The sequence below is a fragment of the Vollenhovia emeryi genome, unplaced genomic scaffold (genome assembly GCF_000949405.1).
Source record: "Vollenhovia emeryi isolate VEMERY1.0 unplaced genomic scaffold, V.emery_V1.0 DF939161.1, whole genome shotgun sequence".
Lineage (NCBI taxonomy): Eukaryota > Metazoa > Arthropoda > Insecta > Hymenoptera > Formicidae > Vollenhovia > Vollenhovia emeryi.
Window position 1 is genome coordinate 475,593 of NW_011967205.1, and position 15,483 is coordinate 491,075.

General features: G+C 44.2%; 1 protein-coding gene across 2 annotated transcripts; it reads left to right on the top strand.

Moving 5' to 3' along the window:
* Positions 1–7,796: 7,796 nt before the first annotated feature.
* Positions 7,797–14,508, top strand: LOC105564610 (regulator of G-protein signaling 17). 2 transcript variants are annotated; one of them, XM_012017109.1, is made up of 4 exons: positions 7,797–8,147; positions 8,854–8,865; positions 10,559–10,967; positions 12,904–14,508. In XM_012017109.1, exons 1-4 carry the CDS (start codon positions 7,825–7,827, stop codon positions 13,141–13,143), a joined length of 984 nt encoding a protein of 327 aa, XP_011872499.1. In that variant the 5' UTR covers positions 7,797–7,824; the 3' UTR covers positions 13,144–14,508. The 2 variants fall into 2 exon arrangements, with proteins under 2 accessions (XP_011872499.1, XP_011872500.1); XM_012017110.1 differs by lacking the exon at positions 8,854–8,865.
* Positions 14,509–15,483: the final 975 nt, after the last annotated feature.

Here is a 15,483-nt window from a genome sequence, read left to right on the forward strand (position 1 = left end):
AGTACGATAGGTGTTGTACCAGCGGCATCCGTCGCTCCGGCAGCCTTCATTTACATTCCGCCCGGCGTTACCATGTGTAACGTTCCATGACGCGGCTCTGAAATTAACTTGCAGCGTCCCGTCACTTCGTTATCATGCAGCCGGAGGCCGCCGCGCACACGGACGAGCGCGGATCATTCAACGGGAGCAACCGGAGATACATCTGCATCCGCATCCGAGTCGCAATTTCGGAACGACGAGTGCATCGAGCCGCTGCCGACGTCGGTGTATCGATCCCTACCCCTGTCGAGACATTCCCTTACGCTCGCGCGTCGCCCGTCTCTTCCTTACGTAGATGCGAGGCGGAAAAAACTAACGGAGGGATGATGATGTCTGGTATTGGCCGTAGTCGCGTGATCGATCGGACGCCGCGCCGCGTGACGGAAGGAGGAGATGGTACTTTAGCGCGAGAGAAATTTCCGCTCTCGCACCACAAACGCGGAACTACTTAACTTAAAAGCCGCTAAAACGGCGATGTGCCAAGGACGGCGGGGCATCGGTTCGGGCAGGGGGGAGGAAAATGAGATTTGCCACGAAAATGTAATATCCCTAAAATACACACGACGGGAGATTTCCATAAAAATGTAAGCATAGGTTTGCGACGGCCACGGTGACGCTCGTGTCTATTTATTTTTGCGTACGAGCGCCTCCTTTCAGAATGTGATGATATTTATAATTATGAAAGAGCCTTATATCCATATTTTGCAAAAATATCCTCGTATCATCGTTGCCACAAATGCGTTTTGCTTTCGCTTTCTTCTAGTTCTCTTATATCACTTTTATTATTAGCTGTTTATTAATCTATTATTAACTGCGCTTTATATAAGATTCAAAGTTCACCGAGAAAACGATAGTTTAACCTACTGAGAATTGACTTAGCATTGTCTGCATCAGTTTTCACCAAGAGATAGATTATCACCGAATGAAATAAGATTAAAAATCGTAAATAATTTTTTAAACTAGAATTACATTTTGTAATTGCATTAATGTGCCACATCAAGGGGACTCTTGTGTATTAAGAAGATTCTTGTTTACATTGGTAATGGCTTGAACTTACAAAGGTTTGATATTCAATCTAAAGAATATCTAACGGAAGAATATAAGTGTTTGCTTTCTTAAACTCTCTCACTCGATGGGGGGGGGGGGGGAACCAATAATAATTTCGAATACAACTTTGAATCCCTCTACCTTAAACAAAGTTAACGAATTACCGACAATATAATTATAGTTATCGTTTATAGTTATTAAAAAATATAAACTGCAACATATCTCGGACTATTCGCTATTTTATCTCATCGAAATAGTCAGCTGTTCTTTCAGGCTTTTACGGCAATGTGTTTGGCGAACGGTTTGGCTTATTTATAAGATTCTCTGAATATTTTCAGAATCAAATTTTATTTTTATCCCTCGACGCTATTACTACTTGTTTACTACTGAATATTCCGTAGCGTTTATTTTACTTTCCACGCCTGAAATGCGAAGAGCAGGGCAATTAATTCATTTGTCTACCACGTATCGATTCCGTCATAACTATTAGTGTTATTATCATTAAGAGATCATTTCACCGTAGTACTGTGCAATGTTTCCGATTAGTCTGCTCGTGCTCTCGCTTTATCTTGCGCTCTGTGCTCCTCTCTCGAGTTATATGCGTACACGGATTTCCGTCGTCACGATCATTTGTACGATTGCTCGTCGTGGCGAGCCATGGTCGTAAACGACACCTCTATGATCGACGGGTCATTCGCACGTTAGGATCACGAGTACGAGCACTGCCGCACGTCATCGCGGTGCTCGTACATCGGCCGATGGCTCGACCATCGTGTCGGCGTCGGCGTTCTATGATGGTAACAGCGTCGGCGTCGGCGTCGGCGTCGGTCTGCGGAAACGCATCCGCGCCGGGTAGCTTCGCGTCGCGGCGCTTCGCGTCGGCGTCGCTGGAATCGTCCGCGAGACAGGCAGACAGTGGTGGCTAAGGCACCGTGTAAGCGCGTGTAACCGCCATATTGGCCGAACTCCGGACGACAGCTCCTCGCGGGTCGCGGAGCTTTAAAGCTCCCGGTAGCTCTCCCGACCGTTGCCCGCGTCGGCCCGGGCGTAATAACGGGGGACGCGCGTAAAGTGAAGGGAGAGCGAGTGGTCCCCGCGCGAAAAGGGAGGCGGCGAGGAAAGGACACGCGATAATACCGGATACGCCTTCAAACGTCGCATCGGACAGTGAAAAAGAGTTAGAGAGACAGAGAGACAGAGAGAGAGAGAGAGAGAGAGAGAGAGAGAGAGAGAGAGAGAGAGAGAGAGAGAGAGAGAGAGAGGGGGAGAGAAAAAGATAAGGATAAGATATAACACGCGAACAGTGATAAGTGTTCCGGATTACGCACGACTTAAACCGAGAGAGAATCGTGACGAACGAGCGTAGTGATGTATCTGAAAATCGATATAGATCTTTCTACTCCAGACATACTCTTTCTCTCAGATCGTATCCTCCAAAGATTTCGATCGTCAGGATAAACTCCCCCGTCGCACCCCACGTCGCTTCCATTCTGTCACATTTATCGACGGAAGTTGGCTCGTGGAAGATCCCGACTTGTGGGTCTACAAAGAAACGTCGGTGTACGCTCCGGCAACGGTACACGATGCACCTCGTGCGAAATCGCACGAGGAAGGATCGACAGCTTCCAGAATAATTGAAATCATGAATAAAATCCGAATCTCTTCCCGAAACCAATCTTCCTAAGAAGTTTTCCCGTGCGACCGATTGCGCGGAGGCAAAGATCAACGCTCGATCGGAAGTCTTCCGACGGGATACCAAGCAGTCAATCGACGAGAAGCTAGCTCGAGGATAGTCTTCAGCAGTCTACCTTGCCGGCGTGATAGCGCGCGGGTTCGGCTCTCCCTCTGGTCTCGACTGCTGCCAATCAATAACCGGCGCATCGACTCACTTACGCTCCGCTCTCCCCCCCCCCTCTCTCTCTCTCTCTCTCTCTCTCTCTCTCTCTCTCTCTCTCTCTCTCTCTGCCTCCTCTCTCTTTACCTCATTTGTCTTCCCAACACCTAACACTCTTACTTTCAACGCTCCTCTTCTCTGTCCAACCAAACACGCATTCTCTGTTCACGCATTCTCTAACATTCTCCGTTATCTTTCCTTCTTTTCTATCTTTCCTATCCTTCTCTTTTTCTCTCTCTCTCTCTCTCTCTCTCTCTCTCTCTCTCTCTCTCTCTCTCTCTCTTTCACCTGTCTATTTCTCTCCTCCTTGCACCTTCTTCCGCGCTCGCGCGAGATACGCGGGACGGACGCCTGTCAGCGCGATCAACAGCATCAAGAACGTAGACAGGCACAACGGTAGCATCAGCAGCGGTCTGTGCCAGCGGCAGCAGCGGAGACATTTAAGCTTGGCCGCGCCAGCGCCTCGCGCAACATCTTCCAACAGGCGCGAGTACCTATTTATAATTCCGTCAAACGCAACGGGGGGGGAACGAAAACTGCGGCATCGCGTACGGCCACCTAGGTCAACCACGAAGAAAAGAGATGTCGACGTGAGGTTGGCGCTGGCCCGTGAGCGTGGCACGGCGCGACGCAGCCGCGCCTTTAAACCGCGTAATTGAAGAATGTGATGAGTCAATCGCGTGCGACGTCTTCACTGTCATCAGCATCGCTCTCGTCGTCGCCGTCCTAAAGTTCAAGGATTCGGTCCCAGTTGGTTGACCGAATGAGAGAATTTTCGAGGTCCGAGATATGAGACCGCGTATCTCTATGGGGAGCCCGACGAATTCGTTCAATCGTGTCACGCTCATCCTTGAGAGTAAACGCCATCAGTAGCAAAGGATCTCCACTTCCTGTTCCTTTCTGGCGGGTCTCGCATCCGCGCACTCTCACTCTCTCTCTCTCTCTCTCTCTCTCTCTCTCTCTCTCTCTCTCTGTCTATCTATCTCTCCTTTTCTCTCCTACCTCTCCAACTCGACCGACCAGTCGATCCGCGCGCGCGGCTGTCCCGTTAACAGAGAAGGGTGGAGGGCGCCGCGAGAGGGTGACAGTGGTGGAATGGTATCGTGGTACGGGTGGTATTAACGAAGAGGATCATCAAGGGAAAAAACGACGGACAATCGGCGGCGGTTGTAGGAAGCGGAAGAAGGCGGATAATGGATGAAATATCATGCGCGACGTCGACAACGTAACCCTCCGCTTGTTGGGGTCTGCCGTTGTTCAGTGTCGTCGCGCGACGTCGCCATCATCGTCGGCGTAGTAGCGCCTCGCCCGATCGCGAGGCGAGGAACCTGCCTGGCGGTTGGTTGCTTGGTGGTGCGCGTACCTATGTGTCCGTCCGCGAGTCCGTGAAGGGTTCGTGCGCTGGGCTGTTACGCGGTTTCGGCTGAGGGGCACTGGTGCGCGCTGGGAGCATGCGGGCTTCGGGCGAGGCCCGGCGAGGCGGCTCCGCGGGAGGACCGGGCTAAAGGAACGACCGCACATCGGAAGGGACACTCGCGAACGCGGGCACGGTGCGTTCGCGGCCGTGCCCGCACCCGCACCCTCGCATCTCGGCGTCGCGCCGGCCACGCGCCGATTAGGTTGATCCTGAAGACGCGGAAAGCGAGCTGGGCTCGCTTTCGAACGCATGGAACATGATAGAGGTAAGAGCCCCCAGGACGTAAACGTACGTTGCGTTCGTTCACGTCTGTCTTAAGAAGAGATTAAATACTCAGCACGGAATAATAATGGAGTCGCGCTGATCTTCCTCCAAGGGTATTTAACTGCGCCAGCCAATTCGATTTACGACGTGACGGAACCCAATGATATTCCTCGTACAAATGTGTGGCGAACACGGCAAGTTTAGAAAGCTATAACACAGTAGAAAAATTCCTAATCTAATTAATAATCTAATTTTCGGAGTTTACGAAGCCTTTTCTAATTTAGTAACATGCAAATAAACAATGTGGCTGGATTGGATATTGAAAACCGATTGCATTCAACCGTGCTTAAATTATCCCAGTATAGAATTGGATTATTGCAAATTAATTCTGAAATAGCATAGTGTAATAACATGAACAAGGACTGTATTATCGCTGGTTAGAATCTCGCTCGAAATACCTACAGCTTGCCATTCGTTCAATGTTCACGTAGGGACATAACAAATTCATTTATATGGATATGCGCATACGCTTGCTCCGATCGAAATAAATTTGCGGGATTATCGGGTGAAGCTTGCGAGGAGGGAAACGGGGGTTGCAGCTTGCACGTGCTTTGCGATTGCGTGCTGCATGAAGCCAACACACCATTGGGCCATTGACATGTTGTCACGCAGCTATGCGTAAACACTATCGTCTCAGAATCCTTTTAAACGCAGTGACACTATTTGCATTTGGGGGTCCGATGAGAAAGAAATCAGCATTCAAAATTGTATAAAAAAATATAAATCGCCTTCTACATCAAAAGACACATTTCTGTACAAGTGTTAACATTTTCCGAAAATGAACCGCGATAATGGTTTACGCAAATAATTCACTTCTTATTTTCACTTCTGCTATAATTAATTAATTATTAAATTTCATTGATCTAAAAGCATTTTTATAAAACTAATATGGATGTACTAACAATACTCCATTTTTACGTAATTATTTTTATTTAATTATGTCTTGTTAAAAGCACATTCTTGCACCGTGTTTGTAAATATGTGGCTCAGTGATGTAAGCCTTTATTACTATATTCAAGCTATCTTGAAACTAACTTAACTGCAAAATTCGTAGCTCATAATTAATCGCCTAGCACGAAATGTTTCCTAAATTTCGCAGCGTTCTCCGCAAACAACGGTTCTTGTTTTCACAATGTCTGCCAAAACAAATCGCCCTGGGAGATTATTGAAATTTGCATCGTTATAGTGTCTCGTAACGAAGTCCCGTTTCCGAAAAGACGAGCCCCGAGATACGGATTGAAATTCGTGTATAAACCGCGTGGTGGGTTTTTACGAGCCAGCCACTCGAAACCCGGTTTTTGCGCGTGGCCTCTTCGATTTCCGGCTTCTATTTCCTGACCGCGCTCTAAATCACTGCGCTCGCGTAAATCCGTGTCCGATTTATATCGCGCTATAAGCGATTAAACGACAGTCCTTCTCCCAATCTCCACGATCCCGATTGTCCAATTTCGATTTCCTTTCCCAATTGCTTCGTATATCTATCTGTTATTCTCTTTCTTCTCGTCATCTCTTTTTTTTCCTCTTCCTCTCATCTTCACGCGGCTCATTCGTATGCACCACTACGTTTACTCGCGGATACACGTGTATACTTTACGCCAGTGCCCGCTGTTTATCAACCTCTACCCACATCCCCTATAAGCGACTGTCCGATGTAGTCGTTATCGTGCGAGGCCGCACGGAGAACGGGTCATCGATATACAACACGGTAAAAATAAAGGGCCGCACGCGGCTACGTGCATGTGCAGACGTGTACCCAAACTTCGTTTCGCGAATCTCTTTTGTGTTACGAAAGAAAATGGGTGAGCCTTGAATATTTTCGCGAGGCTTGGATGCTGAAATAAATTTATTTGCTCAGAATTTCCTTCGTTTATTCAGATACCTCTCTTTCGTTTAACGAAATAGAAAAAGATGCAGAGAAGGTTACGAACTACATCAAGATTGATCCTTAACAATGTTTCAAATTCTAAAATCCTGACAATAATAAATAATATCGGTGGGTCTCCCGTTAATGTTTATTGTCGCTATGTCACTTTTGCGTAATTTCAAAAGAGTAAAAAATACAAAAGCGAAAACAAGATTATCGACTTGCTCTAACAATAAAACGTGAAACGTTACGAGCAGGACTGTAATTGGGAAATGTTGAAACTCACTAAGGAACGATCGGAAATGTACTGATTTCGAAATGAGATCGCGTTCTTAAATATGGCATTAAGGGTTTAATCCTCTCCTTAGACTTTCTCCGGGAATCCAATATCGGTCAGCTCAGCCGTCTGGCGATCATGAATTTTAAATACCGGAGACCTCGAACGGAACAGCGCGAACGGAAGAATAATAAATCTGCGGCTACATCTCTCACTTCGATATCGCCATCGCCGGGCCGCGCTGAAAATACAAGCCAATCGATACGTGCAGCTGAGCGTACGACAATCGTATCCGAACTAATTGGTTGCTTTTTGAAGGCTTATGTGTCAATTATCGTACAACCAGCTTATTTTGATTAAAGCTTAACTTTATCATGTTGCCACACGAATAGATGATTGTCCTATTCTCTTCTTAGGATTTATTATTTTACGAGCCATTTAAATGGGAACTTGATGATCAGTTCTCGTGTTAAATGCTTAATTGAAAACTACTTTCGACGTATAACAATTGTGTATTCCTCCAAAAATTGTTCGAAATTGATTTCGTGATTTTTATAATCACCTTTGTCTCGGAATAAAAATATCTGTTACTTCTTATAATAATAAATTAAACGTTTATATTAAAAACATGCCTATTGCACCTGCGTAATTGCGTAGTTAAAGCGCAAGTTAAAAAATTATTACAATTATAAAATTTAATTTTTTTGTACTACTATGTGTACTAAATATACACAGTACTAGTATTAAAGAGCTTCGTGTTATTGGTCTATAATATATTCGAGAGTATGTTTCTAAAAAAATTCAATGTCAGCCACCTTGCGTAAACAAATCACGAAGCCGACAAGTGGTCCATTGTTACCGTCCATTTCCGGAAACCACTGATTTAGTAGAACTATTCTTAGCATCAGGATAAGCTCGTTCGCACGTGGTGTGCGGATTCAGAGGGCGGATGTCGCTTCCAGATGTCGAGTGGACTTGGTGCAACCGCAATGGGGATTGGCGTTAGTCACGGGACAGGCGGCGAAGGTGTAGCTGGTGGTTGCCGCCTCCGTGCACAGAACCAAGGCCAGGCCTCGGGGTCCACGATGCAGCATACTAATCCGCAACAATCGTCTCAGCAGCAGCAGCAGCAGCAGTCGCAGTCGCAGCAGCAGCAGCAGCAGCAACAGGCACCCGCGTCGCAGCAGCAGTCGCAGCAACAGCAACGCCAAGCGGGCGGATTCACGGGCCGATCGAAGAAGGACAACTGTTGCCTATGCTGGTGCTGTTGCTGCAGTTGCTCGTGGTATTATCGATCCTGTCCGATCACATCTCGTACATACATCGATGCGATTGATCCAAAGGAAATTGCTCACGCAAAAGTCACAAGCAATGACATCTCGTTTCATCATTTTTTTTATAATGTTAATCTAACATTTTTACTAATTGTTTATGTATAAAGCAGAAAATCTCGGATATTTTTTTTTTTAATCAAACTTGAATTAAAATTTCTTGCCGTCTCTTATTACATTCCAAACACATTTCTCTATCAAAATGTTTTGTCAAATAATGTATTTATGTGTTAACATTAGCGTTTTACAGTGATTTAACGCTTGAATTGGACAGCGCACCGATGTACGAGACGTTTTATTAAATTAGAAAGAATGACTCGGCTCATACAATAATGGACAAATATGTTAATAAACACAAGGGACAGATCTCCGAATTGCGCGAAGTCAATCTATTCGATCTCTCGTTCCGTGATTACGCACTCGTGATGGCGAGTTACCGAAAAGTTAGCACACAAAATTGCGATCTCTAACGTAAGGTAGATGAAAACAAGTAACGCGCTATTATCGTTATCGCGCGGCTATTTTCGTGCTTACTTCATCTACTGAACCTCTCGCCATTGAAAACGATATCGGTCCATTGTCTTTAAACTCTCGCGTGTGATCCATTTATTGCCGTGCAGACGTACCTACATATTGCCTTTCTGTGTTTCATGCCACAAGTAGGAATAAATGGTAAGCAGGCCACGGACTGTGTGCGTTAATGCTGCTTGTTTGTTATGTCGATGATGATGCTATCGTAATGCACGTATTACGGATCACAGAAACGGGGTTATGCACATACCACGCGTCCTTCCTACGCGAGTCATCTTTACAGATTATACGAGTAGCCTACTCATTCTGGGCTGGCATCGACGCGAAAGAGTTTATCTGAGGTGCAACGGCATTTCCTGAATTACCACCACGGAAATAAACGACCGTGTACTCTTGGCCGTTCTGATATATTAATATATAGGAACCTTTCAAAAAATACGTACTATGAAATATGACAATTTCTTCGATTTTGCACTATAAATTTTTTTTGCTTGCGCAACGTTATATTTTTCCTTAATTCTGGAGGGCAAACGCACCTTCGATAACATTAAAGCTTCATGCAAAAGCAAAAACGTATCTGAAATTTTACAATAGTTGTCTATTTTATTGGTTGTTACAACTGAAAAATATTTTTAAGAGAAATCACTGTTGTTGAAGTAAAAATAAATAAAATAAACAACTAAATAAACCTGCAAACACGAGCGATAATTTTACAATTTTTTGTAAAATTAATCGGACGAGAAGGTAAACTCTAATTTTAACAGCAAAAGCTTGTAGCACGTAAGAAATATCATAAATTACCAAATATTCTCCTATTCAGTCGAGTGGAAAAACTTTTAGAAACCAATGCATATCTGATTGATTCAGATGGCAGCCGGTACAGGAATAGTCATTTTCGTTATTGGCCAACTGACCGAGTCGCGTAACCGTTCAGAATTGTCATTTATTTCCAAAGTTGCGGTTTGCAAACGCCATAGTGCAGTCGCGTTATCAAGCGCAAAGAATCGGTCTTCCAATGACCCGGTTCCCGTGCCTGTTATCGACACGACTAATATTTTCTCTCGGTTCGATGCCGCCCGTTCACATCTCTTTGTATCTCGCATTATGCGCGGTCTCGATTACATTAGTTATCTTGACGATCGTTAGTCGCCCATTATCATTTCCGATTGCATTTGTGTGCGCGTCCGCCGGATTATACTCCTCCCATAGCCATTCTCATTCTATATCTCTTCATTTCCCGAGGCTACCAACTTTGATATTCATATTCCACACATTTTCCCTCGCTCTCTCTCTGCTCGCTTTCCCTCCTCCTCCCGGCTGCCTGTCACTACTTTCGTGCTCGCGTTTCTCCTGATGTCATTCTCATGCTCGCCAACGAAAATCATCATGTACGTCACTATACAATCGTAATCAAGAGACACGGTAGTGTCTCGCGCCAAGTATAAGCGTAGCTAGTACCGCGCGTTATAATTAACACGATGGTTTATGATCTTCAACCTCGATTTCAATATCGACACGATAATTTGTGATAAATTTCAATTTGATCGGTGGATCTACTGTCAATTGCAACGTAAAACAGATTAAAGCGATTTCGCAACAAGAAACGTATAAGGAATTATTTTTATTATTTCCTTTGTCTATGTAATAACAAGTAAAATCCAGTTACATAGTATACGTAAATACATGCTTTTCGAATACGATTTAAACTGACAATTTTTCGTCATCATGGTATCAGCCTGTTCATTTAACAGTCTCGATCATTTTGCATCCTCACGTCACCGTTATCGATAATGAAAGGTCTGCAAGATGATTCTAATGTGCGCTGTCGTCTCAGTTTGGCGAATGTCGGCGGTAATTCGACGGGTACCGGCGGTGCGGGCGACCAGGGCAAGAAAAAGGGCAATGCCGGTGTCGGCGGTGATCACGGCGGCGGCATCAGCGTCACCGACTTCGCGGGTGCAGGTGCGGGTAACGGTCTCGACGGACTCGACGGCCTCGACGGCGGCCTGGAGCGCTGTAGCGTGGATGAGGTCCGGACTTGGGGCTCGTCCTTCGACAAACTGATGAAGAGCGCCGCCGGTCGCAAGCTCTTCACAGAGTTCCTCGTGAGCGAGTACAGCGAGGAGAACATCGCCTTCTGGCTTGCCTGCGAGCAACTCAAGAAGGAGAGCAACCCTGAGACGATCGAGGAGAAGGCGCGTTACATTTACGAGGATTACATATCCATACTTTCGCCAAGGGAAGTAAGTAGACTGTCCGTGTTCTCATACAAAATGCTTGCCCGTGATAAGAAATCGTAATCGTAACTCGATTACAACACTCAGGGGCGGTCAGTAAATGATCTATTATTTACATCTACAGTTATATAAAATATCGTAATTATAGTTACCTTATAAAAATAGAGGACAAGATATTTTTGTTATCATTAATATGCAATTACTAGCGCAAGAGTTGAAGCTGTTATTTATCTCGAAACAAATTTTCATGTTCTTTGTATATTTTCACTCTTCTGTTCTTTTAATTTATGTAGCGATTGCGAACTCTTTTTTAATTTATCAATTCAATTTGTTGCTACTTATTTGTTTTTTTTTTCGAAATTGTTAGCTTTAATAAAGTTTCTCTTGTAGCAAAGTAGAAAATAGTGTATTGCATTTGGATGAAATACGGATGAAATATCTATTAAAATGATATGAACAATAAAATCATGTATATTCATATAAATATTGTCAACTATATAAAGTATAATAACTATTTTACGTAACGCATGAAAGTACTAACGATATTAATGTAAGAACTTGGGTTTTCTAGTGAAAAAAATGTTTCTACGCGGGAAGAATTTTCTCTTAAAATTTATCCTGAAAATCATGTAATCCCGGGACAACATGGTATTTTGAAAAATTTTATGAGAGTTCCTTGAAATTTTACCATATTTTTTACTATTAGTAATTATACTTAGTATACATTTTACTAGTAAAATATATAGTAAAATTTCAAAAAACTCTCGCAAAGTTCTTGAAAATGTCACGTTGTCCAACGATTACACGATTTTCAGGGTGAATTTTAAAAGAAAATTCTCTCCGTGTACCATTGTGACACGTTCGATTGAAGAGAGTAGAGATAGTATCAATCCCTAGAAATATATAAGCAACTTCTAACCATCTATTTTATAGCTAATATAATAGCATACGCAGCGTCATGCGATCAGTATCTGCTACTTTGAATAGCCCGTGCGATGCATCATAAGCACTTACAAATTTCATAACGTAAAATAATTCCTATGCTTCCAGAGCTGTTAGCTTTGATGATAGAATCGATAACGTTATTGGATGTATTATCTAATTACGCCATTTTATCGGTTGCGAAAAGTCGAGTGTACGAACGCGCAAGAATTAGAAAAACGAGGCGGTAAAATCAAATGCAGTTTGAAGCGTGGATATGTACTTTTGCAATATAGCGTTTCGTTTGAGAAAAGCTGCGTATGCGCGTGACTGATTTCTTCCATATTAACCGACTGACCTAGTAATCTAGTGACCGCATTAACGACTTATTCACCCAAACGGGGCGAATGCACGAACCTTCTTTTGCTATCCGAACATTACGGCAAATTGTACAGTGCACGTACAATTCCGTGCATTATTGCAATCGCCTAGATAATTTTACGAGATAACATAAAAAAGATCGTGCTAAAGGTACCGCGTACACACATACTACGGCGTGTAATTCTCGGAAAGTTTTTTCATCAAGCTTTCAATGTATCGTGATAAAGAAAAATTGTTACAAAATTGGTCAAGGGACTTGCATATTAATGGCCTATTTATGTATCTTTATCTTCAAGGCTGTTAGGTCTGTCTGTTTCTAAAAAATTATGTGACCGACTAAAAGAATACAATTTTGTAACTTTATTAATTTTATTATACCTTATACAATTATTTTACAGAGAGAAACGTAGAATCGTAGATTTATACAGTGTAAATATTAAAAATGAACTATCGTAGAATAAAAAGATTTGAATGTTTTACGAGGAAAAAATGTGAATTGCGTGCTAACGGTGACTTGTAAATTAAGATTTATGAACGATACAATGAGTTGCAGTTTCGCAAGATATCTTTACATACATGTAATCGTAAATATATTACAAGAATTTTGACTAACCCATTTCCTTGTCGTTTGTGTTTGCAGGTGAGCCTGGACTCGCGGGTGCGGGAAATTGTGAATCGCAATATGGTGGAACCTACGCCGCACACCTTCGACGAGGCGCAGCTGCAAATCTACACTCTCATGCACCGGGACTCGTATCCGCGATTTGTCAATAGTGAGATTTATCGGAGGGTGGCTAGAGTGACTAGCAGCAGCCCGCCCAGTCCGAGCACTGGGCAGGAGCATAGTGGGAAGGCGAAGAGCAAACGAGGGGCGACGTAATCATGATCGTGATGGTCCAGAGACGTCGAGAGCGCGGACCAAGAAGATCTCTAAAATCAAGCACCTTCATCAAAGTCACGATCGGCCGAACCGTTCGGCAAGGGTTCGCAACACCCTCTTCGTCGAAGAGCCTCCGTCGAGGCGAGGAATCGTCCGAGCGGACATGACTGACGAAGCTAATCCCTCGCAGGAGGGAATCTCCATCCCCTCGGGTGGACGACGAGCTTTCTGGTTGCTTCAGATTGCTCGCGCGGAAGCCGGGAGCTTGTTCAGTGATTCGCTCTTCCACGCGAAGGCGCAACGGGGCCATGTAATCGTGCTCGCCATTGCACGCGAGCCATTACGACACCGATGATGATGATGATGATGATGATGATGATGATGATAATGATGATGAGACGATGATGGACTGAACGTACGACGAGATCGCGATCGCGGTCGGTCGCGTAGATCACAAATCGCTTACAAAAGTTCGGTGCAGAGCGTATGCACGCGGGACTGTGGATCGTAGTCGGAGAAAGGAAGGTCACGCGATCGCACGGGGATGGCGGGCACCAACGCGAACACCATCGATCCTCCCGTGTCCATCGATCTTCGAGCCTCGCAATCTACCCTCGTTGTAGAGTTCTCAAAGCTCCGAGAGAAGATCGAGCTCGGGCTCGCGAGCTTCCCCTTTCTCTTTCGCTCTTCTCGGCTTAAAAGCGAATTCGATTTGAATCACGTACCTTATGTCTTTCACGAGCCACTGCAAATAGTTGAGATATCTCTTTCTATTTTGTTTTAGTAAGTATCGAAGGAAAATTAGAAGGAAGATAAACATTCTGGATTATTCTTTTAATTCAAATTCGCGCATGCAAAATGTGAACGATATGATTCCACTTTATGATTCAATTTGCCACAGGCCAAGCAGACTGAAAGAGGTTGACTATTTAATTTAACAAGTCTGGTTCGACGAAACGAGATGCTCACAATGTAATACATAACTATAATTAGCTGACGCGTTTGATGTTGACGAGATGATAATCGCCATATATTTCTAGTCATATGTATTCGACCGAAATTCCGTGAACGCGCAGAACTTCCACGGATGGACATGTTCTGCGAGCTCGCGAATTGAGCTTTCGCGGAATAATGGATACTTATCCCTCTCTCAGGACGCAATTGATCCTGGACGTATTTTATCGCGATTGTGTCTCCTGTGATCTTAAGGTTAATTCGCGTGTAGCAAGGACTCATCAAGAATGTCGCGTATCTTCATGAAGATAGATTCAATCTGCTTAAGATCGAATTTACCGTTTACTTCGCTCTCTCTCTCTCTCTCTCTCTCTCCCCTCCCCTCTTTCTCTTCCTTTCCGTCTGTACCTTTCTCTTCCTTTTTTCTTTCTCTCTTTTACTCTCTTTCTCCTTTTCTCTTTCTCTTTATATCTCTCTCGTTTCCGCGACATTTACCTTCCACGGATGGGGGAGAATTGAATCAACATCGTCACACAGCCCGCTGTAACTTCAGGGTAACGTATCATAATGCATTTTTTATCGCGCGCACTTTTATATAATCACCAGTAGTCTGCGAGTTTTCCTCCTCGGGAAGGACGAGGTCGCGCAATCGTACGTATTCATCCAGGAAAAAAACGAGGAGAGTGTCGAGAAAGAGAAAGGGAGAGATGAAAGGGAATCTCTTTTAGAGAATTATTGCTAGGGATACCTCGATTCGTTCGCTTTCGCTGTTACTTTTACGAGTTACCGATGGACAGGGATCTTCGCTACTTCTGCGTCATCCCCATGGCGGATATTGAGCTACTGCCAGCGAGAATACACCAAAGATCGAACGTGCGTTGAAGCCAACTAATCTGACGATCACCAAAGAGAAAAATAACACGCAATCGACAAGAATCACGCGCATACGCACACATGATTACACAATACACGCACATACTCTATATACATACATATATAATTTATTAGAATATATATTATATATGTATATATGTACAATAAATTATTACACATCATACGCACACACAGGCGCTCGCGCGCGCACAGAGATACACGCACACACATACCCACGTTGACGCAAAGGGCGTACGCTCGTGTAGAATCTAGTCATCGTCACGCGGAAATGCGCGATCGTGGAAGAAAAAAAGGCCTAAACACGAGAAGAAAAGATATTAAATGTCCCTCGTGCGAAAAGTCGAGGCTGTCGCATCAAAATTGAACTATCATCGTTAATGCGTTGATGAGAGCAGTGAAATAGGAGAAACGTGGGAGTGGGAGGGAAAAGGAGGGAGGGAGGGGGAGGAGAGAGAGAGAGAGAGAGAGAGAGAGAGAGAGAGAGAGAGAGAG